Source organism: Anarrhichthys ocellatus, unplaced genomic scaffold, assembly GCF_004355925.1.
Source record: "Anarrhichthys ocellatus isolate YVR2014 unplaced genomic scaffold, GSC_Weel_1.0 scaffold192, whole genome shotgun sequence".
In the NCBI taxonomy this organism is placed as follows: Eukaryota; Metazoa; Chordata; class Actinopteri; order Perciformes; family Anarhichadidae; genus Anarrhichthys; species Anarrhichthys ocellatus.
In genome coordinates this window covers 308,349-322,125 of record NW_022280222.1, presented here as the reverse complement: position 1 = coordinate 322,125, position 13,777 = coordinate 308,349, and the positions used below count along the sequence as shown (strand labels likewise).

Here is a 13,777-nt window from a genome sequence, read left to right as displayed (position 1 = left end):
CTTTCTCACACAACTGTATGTCTAAAAAAAGCTATGTGTGGCACAGAACTGGGTGCAAAGACTGTTTATCAACATACCAAGCCCAGTATAAAGTGACACTAAACCAATAAACTGTGGGAAAAAAAGAACCACTGGTTCCCAACTAGACCCAGTGACATCCCTGCTGTCCTGTGGACACGTTCAAAACATACACGAAGCCCAGCAGCACACTTCAAACCTTTAGATATGAAGAAAACAAGAACATTTGTCTCACCTATGTGATGCCGACTACATCAGTATCCATGATTGATCTTTTTATAATGCTCCTGAAACATGGATTAAAAATGTCGATATTAAATGTGAACCAGTTAGAACATAATCACTGCCTTCAACGACACTCAACTCAATGGAAAAACACTCAGTGGCCACTTTATTAGGTACACCTGTACAATCAAACGCAGTTTCAAAAACCAATTCAGCAGCCCTGCTGTAATGTCCATCTTTACAGAGCTCACCCGCTCTTGTTGACATGGCCAGAGATGTCTTCATTTAATTACATGTTTATTACTGAGGTAATAGTTCAAGGTGCTGTTGGATTACATTATAGTAAGAGGAGTTTAAATACATGACAGGGACAGAATATAAGAAACACCTCTGTATATAAGGCAGTCCAGTACAGTGCCAAGACTAACTAAAACAAATGACTTTAATGAACCATGATTGACAGTGTCAACAAAAACTGATCATCGTAAAAATAGACTTTATGGCAAAGACGTTGTATTGGATTCAAGATTGAATCTAATTCTGGTCTTGTGTTTGATGACCTCTCATCAAACAGGTTCAACCTGATGATGCATTAATGTTGCAGTGACGTCCACTAAGATTTCATTTTAAGGGAACATCTCTCTACTATGATGCTGTCATTTGGTCTATAGTGAGCCTCTGAACACACAACAGCAGACCCATGAGTCTGAGCCACAGGAGCACCGTCAAGGCCTCATGGGAGCTTCAGCTGAATGGCAACAAACGCACAACTTTCCTGTTGAGCTCTATGTATTGCTAATAGCTCATACTTTGTAATTATAATTATTAAATGAATCTGGAAGCAAAGCCAAGCATCTCCTGATGTCTTATTGTGAATGCATGTTGGGACAGTGTAGACATGATGGATCCAACACTCTGATCTATTGATGGTGCAGTGTGGGTTACCATGGTGATACAGGCCCCAGCTCTCACAAATAAAACCAACAATCTGCACTACTGTCCAGTCTGCCATGACAGGAGCGAGTCAGCATGTTTCAGGGTCTGCTTCATGTGAACAGATCCAGACAGTCATCCAGCTCTGGCACAAGGCTGGACCCGTCACCATGGCAACAGTCAGCCCGACAGTGTTCTCTCTTCCGCCTCCGTTTGTACACACTTGTTTTCTTCTTCTCCTCCTTTTGTTCTTCTTCCCCCCTCTCTGTCTCCAGTCTAGTGTCTTGTGGTTCCTGAGAGATGGGAGGATTTGGGATCTGTAGCTTTTGTAGTTTCTCTGTAGTCAGGGCTGACTGGAGATTCTGGTAGAACCTAGAGATGACCAAATAAGTAAAAAAGTCAGAGCTGCCTGCAGCATGTTTGAATTCTGAAGTATAGAATTAGTGAGAACTAGTCTGAGTAGGAGAGAGCCATCAGCAGACGGACCTGTGGATCCGTCTGAGGTTCTCCTCCATCTTCTGATTGGCTATCCGAGTTAGGAAATGGATGTACTCGTGTTCAACCAGGAGCTTTCCTTCGTGGCTGAGAGGAACCTCCAGGCAGTGGGTGCTTCGGACAGCCTAGAGGGACAAAATACATTCACGCTTTTTACACAGTATAACGCAAGCAACACATGCAGCAAAGCAAGAGGGATGTTCTACTGCATGGATTGTCCAAAGTTCAACTGAATATTAAATGAAAACGAATGGTTCCGATAGTGATGGCATCCTGGAAATGTCATTGATGTCACAGAGCCTACCGTGATGATTTTTCCTGTCTTGCTGACAGTGAGACCAGAGTTCCTGAAGCCTGAGTTGATGGCCACTGAGTGCTAGAGAGACAATGCATGTTAATGACAGAGCGGTCCATTTATTTAATTAAAATACATTTATGTTGAACCCTCCCTGACAAGTCCATGTTCGTTAAATCAACACTGTGATCGTTCAACAATACACACAGACACACAAACTGTCATCCTCACCATCAGCTGAGCGTCATCCAGCCGCAGACACTGAACATGGAGTACAAAGGGCTCAAACTTAAACACTGCATCTCCACTGGACCTGGCCAGACCACCCATCTGAGGAACAAACACCATTTGCTCTTGTTAATATCAAATCCACATTATTAGATGAAAAATCAGTAGTGCAGAAGTCCATCATATCTCACCAGGTCCTCAGATCTGCATTCCTGGTGTGAGACAAACAGCCAAACGCAATTCTGTTTGAGGACATGACTGCTCTCTGGAGCCTAGAAGAGAGGACACGAGACAGGGATATAAAAGACAGACTTAGACACAGTGCTGTGGTAATAGACAATGTCATCTGTACCCGGCTAGAGCTACGTGAACCCTGCCTCTAACAAAAGTCAGTCCCTAACTAGTTCCCCAAGGTGCAGTTGATAGCTTGTTAGCCTGAGTAACGCCTCCCTCACCCCGTCGATGAGGACGACTCTGCCGGAGCAGGAGCTGGTGGTGAAGTACTCCTCACAGCTGTTGAGCAGAGACACTACATGTGCAATATCCTCATCCACGCTGCCCTTCTTACTCTGGTCCAGCTTGTTCAGACACTGATTCTTCCACTGACTGAACATTTTCTCCATAGCTAACGTTAACGTTAGCATTTAGTGTGGCTACAGGCGTTTCAGCGTCACGGTGTGTTTTTCCACAGTGTGAGCGGACGGGGCAACAATGTGTTTAAAAGCTCGGGACTTTAATGACAAAAGCAAAACAAACTTTAAATTGCATCTATTACATGCTACGCTTTGTAAACATTAGCTAGCCCTGCTATCCCACGGTGTTGTTTCTCCTTCTTGTGCGAAAACGGCGGCCAAGATATCAGCCAATGGTGTACAGCGCCGCCTGCTGTACTGGAGGCGATGTTCAGCATATCAATCAGTTACTGGTGTCATATTCTAACTTTTTAGTGAACACTTGCTAATGAGTCGCTGACAAAGCCGTGCTCCATGTACACGACCATGTATGGAATTAGACTATTGGTAAACTGGCACATTCCTATATATGATGATTGGAAAAAACAAATGTGTTGGATTATAAATGATTTAAATTGTAATTTGTTGTGTTGATGCATTTTTTTGTATATTTAAAATAAATTAATTTTATACAATAAAATTTAAGTATTCATTTAAAATGGAAGTATCCTGTAGAAACATTTCACAAAATTATACAGTCGACAGAAAGCTTATGATTTATACCTTTAATTGAAAATAATTGACAAATAAATACAAAAAATCAAATAAAAAGTCCTCCCCAAATTCAATCAATAAGTAAAGTAAGTGAAATAAACTACTATCTATTCATATTGTCCATTCAAAATACAATTGCAGTTCTTGCAGTAACTATAATTGTTTTCATGATTAATTTATGTAAATAATCAAATTCCCAGGAGCTGTATCTATTCATCATGTATTCAATTGTATAATGTACTGTTTTGTATTGTATTGGACTCCATACATCCATCCATTTTCCTCCGCTTATCCGGGGTCGGGTCGCGGTGGCAGCAGGCCAAGCAGGCTGACCCAGACTTCCCTCTCACCGGCAACATGTTCCAGCTCATTCTGGGGGATCCCAAGGCGTTCCCAGGCTAGCCGGGAGATGTAATCCCTCCAGCGTGTTCTGGGTCTTCCCCGGGGTCTCTTCCCAGTTGGACGTGCCTGGAAAACCTCCAGTGGGAGGCGTCCAGGAGGCATCCTAATTAGATGCCCGAACCACCTCAGCTGACTCCTTTCGACGCGAAGGAGTAGCGGCTTGACTCCAAGCTCCCTCCTGATGACCGAGCTCCTTACCCTATCTCTAAGGCTGAGCCCGGCCACCTTACGGAGGAAGCTCATTTCGGCCGCTTGTAGCCGCGACCTTGTCCTTTCGGTCACTACCCAGAGTTCGTGACCATAGGTGAGGGTAGGAACGTAGACCGAGTGGTAAATTGAGAGATTTACCTTCCGGCTCAGCTCCCTCTTCACCAAGACGGTCCGGTGCAGCGCCTGCTTTACTGCTGAAGCGCACCGATCCGCCTGTCGATCTCCCGCTCCATCTTACCCTCACTCGTGAACAAGACCCCGAGATACTTGAACTCCTTCGCTTGAGGTAGGCACTCCATCCCCACCTGGAGGGAGCAATCCACCGGTTTCCGGCAGAGCACCATGGCCTCAGATTTGGAGGTGCTAACTCTCATCCCCGCCGCTTCACACTCGGCTGCAAACCGCCCCAGTGAATGCTGGAGGTCACGATCCGAGGAGGCTAACAGGACCACATCATCTGCAAACAGCAGAGAGGCAATCCCGAGACCCCCGAACCTGACGTTCTCCGCCCCCAGGCTGCACCTAGATATCCTGTCCACGAAAGTCACGAAGAGGACCGGTGACAAAAGGCAGCCCTGGTGGAGGCCAACACCCACCGGGAACATGTCTTACTTATTGCAGAGAATGCGGACACAGCTCCTACTGCGGTCATACAAAGACCGGATCGCCCGTTGTAATGGGTCCGGCACCCCGTACTCCCGCAGCACCCCCCACAAGAACCCCCGAGGGACCCGGTCGAAAGCCTTCTCCAAGTCCACAAAGCACATGTAGACTGGTTGGGCAAACTCCCAGAACCCCTCCAGTAGTCTTGTGAGGGTAAAGAGCTGGTCCACTGTTCCACGGCCGGGACGGAATCCGCATTGCTCCTCTTGAATCTGAGGTTCGACAAATGGTCGGAGCCTCCTTTCCAGCAGCCTGGCATAAGCCTTCCCCGGGAGGCCGGGAGGCTGAGTAGTGTGATACCCCGGTAATTCGAGCACACTCTCCGGTCCCCCTTTTTGAAGATGGGAACCACCACCCCAGTCTGCCAGTCCATGGGCACTGGTCCCGACCCCCATGCGACATTGAAGAGGCGTGTCAGCCAGGACCGCCCAACCATGTCCAGCGATTTCAGCATCTCAGGGCGGATCTCATCCACCCCCGGCGCCTTGCCACCAAGGAGCTTTTTAACTACCTCAGCGGCCTCTGCCAGGGATATGGGTGAGCCTCCCCCTAGATCTTCAGGCACTGCCTCCTCTGCAGAGGACATGTTGGTCGGGTTTAGGAGTTCCTCAAAGTGCTCTTTCCACCGCCCGACGATGTCCCCCGTCCGGGTCAGCAGCCCCCCCCCCCCCCTGCTGAGAACAGCCTGGGGTAAGCCCTGCTTTCCCTTCCTGAGACGTCGGATGGTTTGCCAGAACCTCCTTGAGGCCAACCGAAAGTCCTTCTCCATGGCCTCCCCGAACTCCTCCCATGCCCGAGTTTTAGCATTCGCGACCACCACAGCTGCAGCCCTTCTGGCCTGCCGGTACCTGTCAGCTGCTTCAGGAGACCCCTGGGCCAACCAGGCCTTGAAGGTCTCCTTCAGCTTGACGGCTTCCCTCACCTCCGGTGTCCACCACCAGGTTCTCGGGTTGCCGCCACGACAGGCACCGATGAACTTCCGGCCACAGCTCCTAGCGGCTGCGTCCACAATAGAGGCTTTGAACATGGTCCATTCGGATTCCGTGTCCCCAACCTCCCTCGGGATGTGTGAGAAGTTCTTCCGGAGGTGGGAGTTAAAGACCTCCCGGACAGGGTCCTCCGCCAGATGTTCCCAGTTCACCCTTACTACACGTTTGGGCTTGCCGGGTCTTTCCAACCGGTTCCCCTGCCATCTGATCCAACTCACCACCAGGTGGTGATCAGTTGACAGCTCTGCTCCTCTCTTCACCCGAGTGTCCAAGACATACGGCCGCAAATCAAATGATATGACTACAAAGTCGATCATTGATCTCCGGCCTAAGGTGTTCTGGTACCAGGTACACTTATGAGCCACCTTATTTTCGAACATGGTGTTCGTTATGGCCAAACCGTGGCAAGCACAGAAGTCCAATAACGAGACACCATTCGGATTCAGATCGGGCAAGCCGTTCCTCCCAATCACCCCCCGCCAGGTTTCTCCGTCGTTGCCCACGTGAGCGTTGAAGTCTCCCAGGAGAACTATGTAGTCGGTAGGCAGCGCCCTTTCCAGGACCCCTCCCACCGACTCCAAGAAGGCCGGATACTCTGAACTGCTGTTTGGTGCATAAGCACAAACCACAGTCAGAGCCTTGCTCCCCGCAACCCGTAGGCGCATGGAGGCGACCCTCTCGTTCTCTGGGGAGAACTCCAACACAGCGGCGCTCAGCCGGGGGCTCGTGAGTATCCGCCGACGAGCTCCCCTCCTGGGTCTGGCTCCGGGAGGGTGCCCCGGTTTCCCTGGTCCGGGCGAGGAGGCTGAAGTACGTGGGCTGCTTATCATTAGGGTCGTTTTGAACCGTTCTTAGTCTGGGCTCTCCCCTGAGACCTGTTTGCCTTGGGAGACCCTACCAGGGGCTAATGCCCCGGACAACATAGCTCCCAGGATCACTGAGCCACTCAAACTCCTCCACCACGTTAAGGTGGCGATTCAACGGTATAACCTGAATGTGACACCTGTGTATTAATTATGTAGTTTGCATGATATTCTGTAAAATGCTTTGGCAACAACATGTTTAATTAAGCTAAATGCCAATATGACTAATTGAAAAGGAAGCTAATTGAATTGAATTGAGAGTGAGAATGAAAAGGAGAGAGAAAGAAAAGAGAGAGACAGGCCCTCATAGTGACTGCATCCAGAGCCACACCAATGAAGGTTATGCTCTGAGAGGGGCTCAGAGAGCTCTTTTCCATGTTCCCCCTGAGACCCAGCCGGGCCACTTGAAAGAGAAGGCGAGCGGTATCCTGTACCGCCTGAAGCTGGGATGGCACACAATTCAGCCAATCTTCCAGGTATGGCAGTTACCTCATGCCCTGTGATTGCAGGGGGGAAAGGGCAGCAGCAATGCACCTTGTGAACACTCGTGGGGAGAGTCCGAATGGAACCACCCTGAACTTAAAGTGACGGCCTTGAAAGGCGAAAAAAAGAAACTGTCTGTGGTAAAGCACAATGGGAACATGGAAATAGGCCTCCTTCAAGTAGACAGACGTGAACCACTCTCCTCCGGAAACAGCACACATGTGCTCAAGTTGAGCACAACACTGTGCTCAACATGTAAATGGACTGGACTTGTACAGCACTTTTCTAGTCTTTCCGACCACTCAAACTACTTGTCGTCATCATTCACCCATTCACACCCATTCATACGCTGATGGTAGGGGCTACCATGCCCACCATCAGGACGAACTAACATTCACACACAGGCACAGCTATGGTTGCAATTTTGGACACATCGACATGTGACTAGCATGGAGCCGGGGATCAAACCGCCGATCCTTTAATTGAAGGACGACCCTGCTCTCCACTAAGCCACAGTTGCCCCCGTGGAATGGCAAGACCTTCAGGAACTTGTTGAGTCCCCTCAGATCCAGGACTGGACCCAGTCTTTTTTTTCGCCTCTATTTTTTTACACGAGAAAATAGATTGTGTAGAACCCCCAGGCTGTGACAGATTGTCCCCTTGGCCAGGGGCGCAGACAACTCTTGGCTCAGGGCTTGGGCTTTTCCCGGATCAGTGATGATGGTCATTTTGACCCGGCTGAAAGCTGGGGGTCAGCGTCAGAATAGAGGCTTGTACCCATGGGTTTGGGTGGAAACCGCCCAGAGGTCTGATGCATGAGCTGCCCATGTAGCTGATATGCTGCTGGGAGAAATAACAAACAGCTGGCCCGGAGACATCAGCTCCTGGCCCCCCTGGCGGTTAGGCCTCTCAGTGGGGCGCTGAGGTCAATGGCAGCTACTAGGGTGAGCTGGGGGCTGAAGGTGGCTTTGGGGGGGCCTACATGGGACCCCTAGGCCTGCAGGGTGGGGGCATGTCCCTGTGAAGACCAGAGTACTGCTGTCTGGTCTGATTAGCTTGAACAGTCTGCTGAAGCGACCCTAGAGCAGCTGAACTGAACAGCTCCCCGGGTTACACTGGGACAGTACGGAGTAGTGCTGGGCGGTACCGGTGTTAATTTCCCGTATGATATGAATTTTTCACACACCGTCATACATGCACAGGCGAAACAACTGCTGTCGCTCTTCAACAAGCAGCAAAATATATTGTTCGCCGCTGAGGGCGCTACGGTCGGAGCTAGTTGTCTTAAGTGTATTGAGAGGGACCCCTAGTCATGGTTATAACAACAATTAATAACCCACAACTAACGCTCTTTAGCAGAGCAAAACACCACGACACAACAGTTTGTGAAACAAACAATTTGTAACACTAATAATTGTACATTTATAAAATTTCACCGCCGAACTGCATGCTGGGCACAGCTCGCTAACAGCTGGGAGAGGCTCTGTCGCTACAGTAACGTTACATTAAAGAACAGAAAAGAGCAATGCAGGATGAACAAAGACTGAACAACAAAAGGTATTTTGGTTAGACACATATGAAACGCTGATTACCGTGTAATATGTGTGGTATTTGTTATAAATGTACGTTGGTACATAGAGGGTGATAAGAAGCTGTACGTGGAGGGGCTTAGGACCCAGGGGAATGTAGGTGAAGGAAACAGGAAGTGACGGAACGGAAGACACGCCACACAAACAGCTGTTCACCACTTAATGCTTTAACGCAGTGGTTCTCAAACTTTTTCTGTCGCGCCCCACTTTGGAGGAAGAAAAAATGTTCATGCCCCACCGCCCCAACAAAATTGTAACAAAATGGTCCATGTTGAATTTTTATTGAAATAACATTTTGTGACTCCTCCGTCTGTGCTTTTTCAAATAATAGAATAAAGAAAATTGCAATCACTTTTAAGTAAACCAGATTGCGTGTTTACCGTGGAGCATTTTGATGTGTACTACGGAGCAGTTTACAACACAGCTGGTTTCCGAGACAAATCTTTGTAGCGCTGCAAATTAATGAGGCAGATGTTTGTGATGTTGTCATGAGGTGAAAATACACAATGTGGACAATAACGCATCAGAGGCAACACGAAAAGCAAAGCCATAAAATTAAGAATTCAACCAGCCAAGAACACAGATGTGTCAAGTTGAGTTAATTTGAGTTTGGCTGAAGGTCACCAGTTAACAGGGTCCCTTCTTAAACCGTAACCCTGCTCTGCTATGCCCCGCCCTCAGTCACTAAGTCATAATGAGATACGTATCTCATAATAATGATAGTATCTCATTATTATGAGATAGTAAGTCATTATGAGATGCTAAGTCATTATTTTGAGATAGTATCTCATTATGACTTACAGGATCTGTATTTTTTCCTCAGTGGCGGAAACGGGCTTCCATACATTTCGCCATGTATTTATTAATTACTGAAGAAAAAATAAAAATCTGCATTTCCCCCTGTGCCCCACAGTTTGAGAACCACTGCTTTAACGCGAAAAAACAAATACCGTGATACCGCCAGAATTTTACAAAATACAGAGATATGCATTTTTGGTCATACCGCCCAGCCCTGCTGAATACCAATAGTTGCGAAAGGCGACCAGCAATTGGCAACCTTCCCCAGACTATGGCCGTGCTCCCGAGCAATTGCTCTAACCACGCACCACCAAAAAAAAAAACAAATCCCCCGACGAACCCAAAGTGTACCGCCGCTATACCTAGCAGGGGATTGTGCTCCCACACAAGTCTTTGGCACCAGCCGACACTTACCTGAACGCATCAATCTAATACAATGGTAGGGGAAACACTGCCGTCTTTTCAAAATAAACTTCCATCTTCCCAGGAAACAACTCGGTTAGATTTCCGCATCAAAAAAAGATTGTGAAATACTGAGTTAGGTTTAGGCAACAATTGCTCGCTCAGGTTCAGGAAAGACCGTTGTTTGGGTTAGAATAAGTACAGAAGTGCTGTTACTGAAGTACGTTGCTTTGTGACAAATCTACATTGACTTATTGTTTCACATGGGGATCGAACAGCTATTATGTTGTACTCTCACAGCAGTATGCATTAACTGTTTCTTTTTATGTACATGTTACGGGTCCCAGGAATGGTACCACAGCAACAAAATGAACATCCTGTAGGACACGGGTAAAGTTCAGCAGAAATAAAGACACGAGCCGTTGAGTTCTTCTTCCAGATTACATCTCATTCTTTACTTAAAAACAACATTCAATGTAACACCACTGTGTGTGTTGCAGCAGTCCCTATTACAGTCTCTGAAATGTACAAGTGTCAAACAGTATGGTTATCTTACAATTCTTGACAAACATGTATTCACCGCAACTAGCACAATACATATTCAATGTACTTCTCACAGTATTCCACGATACTCAACATAAAATACACTTAATCACATGTACACGAGTGATTTAGGGCAACGGTAAAGATACAGTGCAATTTACAGCAATTCTCAACTGTATTTATAACAAGCTATGTTAACTGTCTGAAAATAGATTTGACCTTGACACTTATGATGGACCTGCATATCACACAGAGATACAAAACAAGTTCACTAAACGTTTAAACAGCAGCATGTACAGTGTTAGATCCGGGGGTTCTCTGGCCCGATACGGGGCTACCTACTGACTCAGCTCTCTATTAAAAGATTGGCGAGCTGGTGTTCTGTCGAGGAAACTCGCCTGGCTTCTGCTAACTACCGTTACTCCTGACGTCTACCCTGCTTCCTCTGGTAACGTGCACTCGGCCGAGGGGCCACCCTGGCCGGGCGCTTCTACCTCGTCGCGTCAGTTATGGCAGCTTTCCTCTTCTGGATCTGGGCTCTTGGTAAATTGCCAGGTTAGGTTTTAACGGCTAGGATTATAACTAAAACCGTAAGGGTCTGTTAAGTGGACCGGTCACTAGGATAACCATTAAGAACTCTTGTTAACATACAATATATTTAACCTTTTACTGCCACGAGGAACTTCTACTACCTCAGCAAATGAATGCTCTTGAGAAATTTACTTTAAATGCAGATTAGATATTTATTGCAGGTTATATTAGCAGGGGCACAGCTACAGCTCACATAAAATAATACTATACTTGATTCAATCAGGATACAATTTCTTCTCAGGTTATACTCATTAATTTTCGATGCCGAGGCGGCTCGGTGGAGCTGGATTCACGATGTAATAAAAAGTCCTTTGTGGGGTTTTCAGGAGCTGAAGGTCCGGCCGAACCTTCAGCTCCTCCTGCGAGGCCAACGAAGTCCGTTCAGCGCTCTCTCAGACTCAGTACAAAGTCTTTAGGGCAGCTGCGTCCATCTGTTGTCCGGTTGTTAAAGTCAAACAGGGGGGAGAGGAAAATCTCCGTCTTTCAATCTTTGTTCAGGAACGGCTGTCTTCTTTCCGTGAACAGAGACGAAGTCCTCCGATGCGGCTGTCGAGGTCCAGTGTTTCCTCCGTGGAGCACTTGGGTGGCTCCCCCGTTGAATCCCGTCTTGCTATTTGCAAGTCTCTCTTTTTATAACACTTTGAGCTCTCTCTCCCCCCTCCTCCCCAACACTCCCTCACTCGGCATGTGATTTACATGACATCATTGATTATGTGTGTGTGCTGCGAACAACACCCATCTTTCTGTGTGCTGATGCTCTCACTTCCTTCATTTTCGAGCATGTTTCAGGTTACATCCGTGGACATGTTCGGACATCACCCCAACATCTGTTATGATCTCATCTTTTAAGGTCACCACCCTGCTTACATCAGCTCTTTCCACCCATACACAGACTTCACTTCTTACTCAGTTATACATACATTATTATTATCAGTTTACATTGTTAAATCACTTCGTTATTCTTATGTTATACATACTTGCTTTAAAATGATTACTGTGATTTCATCACTATTATATGCTTTGTGTCCTTTTATCCTACTTTCATATCGAACTGTATTCCTTAATTTAAGGCAGCGTTCCTGGGATCTCAACCTTCTTTTTTGACAACAGCTTTAAGCTCTATAAACTGTCATTAGCCCTTAACTAATATGTATTCTGTCTTTATCCCTGCTCTGGAACTCAAGGCACTTGTTCTGAACTAACAGTAGTCACATTGTACACATGTGCTCTAAATCTCGGGTGGGCGGCCTGACTGCCGGAGTTGCTCTGGACCCAGGCGCTGAGGCGGACGGCCTGACGGGCAGAAGGGCTCAGGGGGATGAAGTGATGGCCCAGCGGGGTAAGGGACTGGAGGTCGCTGCATCACGTAGGTGGCAGCGGCAGGAAATGGTGATTGCAGGCATTCGGCAGCGGGGTCCAGAACTGGAGGTTGCTGCGGCTCTGAAGCAGCGGCGGTGGCTGCAACTGGGGCCCGCTGCTGCTCGTAGACGGCCGGGTCCGGGGATAGCTGCGGCGCAGAGGCGGCAGCTGGAGTCGGCCGGACCGCCGACAGGACACGGGGAGTAGGAGTCGGCCGCGGCCCAGCGGGAACGGGGGTCTGACCCTTCCTCTGCCTCCTACGAGGGTTGAAAGGGCAGTCCATCTGGTCATGGTTTGCCTTCTGGACACTCCGAGGCCCTCCAAAGGCCAGGTAGGTTCCCGTAAACTGTTCATACCACTCAGGGTGGTCTGCTGAGTCCATTTGGGTCCTCTTAGGGGTGGAAGGGCAGCTTAGCTCGCGGTTAGCTTTCTGGAAGCTCCGAGGCCCTCCCCTGGCCAAGCGGGTTCCCCAAAACTGGTCTGCTAAGTCTTTCATGGTCAGATCGTTCTGTCACGTTCTCTCAGGTTCAGCTAAGACTCAAGTGCAGACACAGACACTGGAGACGAGGTGAAGTTTAGAAGTAGGAATCTTTACTGGTGATCAAAAAGGTCATAAACAAAAACTTAAAGCAACTCCAACAGGGAGCGGGCAAAAAATCCAAAGTCACAAAAAAAAGGCAAAGGTACAAACCAGGAGCAAACACGAGGACCAAACACTGGAGCACAGGGCAGACACAACAGACAGGGGAACGAACAAGGATGATCTGACAACCAGAAAAGGGAAAGCAGGGGAGTATATATGTGTTGGGTGATGAGAAGATTGAAAGCAGCTGGGTGGACTGGGCAGGTGAGTAGGATGAGTGCAATCAGGGGAAACACACACAGACACAGAGGCAGAGACACAGGAACACAGGGGGCAAAGCCTAAACCGTGACAAATACTTTTATTCTCATACTTATATTCAACGCTTTCCGTGAAATTTTGCCAATTCAAATGAATGTACAGAAATATATGAAGCCCTGGCATAAATTCAGTCAGGAAGACTATACTCTTTTATGCTTAAGCCTGTAGTTTATTTCTCATACATCTGCCAATCACTCATGCATGCTCACTCATTATTTCCTTGCTGTCATTGTTCGAGGCTGTTAATCAGCTGTTTAGATCAGCTGGTCTCCTCTATCCAATAGCACAACAACACGATTACATTGTTATCCTATCATCTTGCTGCTGTCTCTTTAAATATGATTGGCGCTCTACCTTCAGTACGTTCATGGTGCTGTTACGCACCCCTCCGCCTCCTCATCTCCTCCCAGTCTTCATCAATTCATCATTCTATCAGCCTCATCAGCACCACCAGTGTCTGGACTCCATGGGGGGGTTTATCTTGCTGCTGCTCAGGGCAGACGCCCCTCCATTACAAATCTCCCTGTAGAGTCCAAGCACCAAAGACTGTGAAGACTTTATC

At 47.7% G+C, this 13,777-nt stretch overlaps 1 protein-coding gene across 1 annotated transcript; it reads right to left on the bottom strand.

Moving 5' to 3' along the window:
• Positions 1-288: 288 nt before the first annotated feature.
• Positions 289-3,208, bottom strand: tyw3 (tRNA-yW synthesizing protein 3 homolog (S. cerevisiae)). Its single transcript, XM_031878675.1, has 6 exons — positions 2,650-3,208; positions 2,386-2,466; positions 2,198-2,296; positions 1,976-2,047; positions 1,663-1,796; positions 289-1,548 (listed from the first exon to the last, which is right to left on the bottom strand). Exons 1-6 carry the CDS (start codon positions 2,836-2,838, stop codon positions 1,290-1,292), a joined length of 834 nt encoding a protein of 277 aa, XP_031734535.1. The 5' UTR covers positions 2,839-3,208; the 3' UTR covers positions 289-1,289.
• Positions 3,209-13,777: the final 10,569 nt, after the last annotated feature.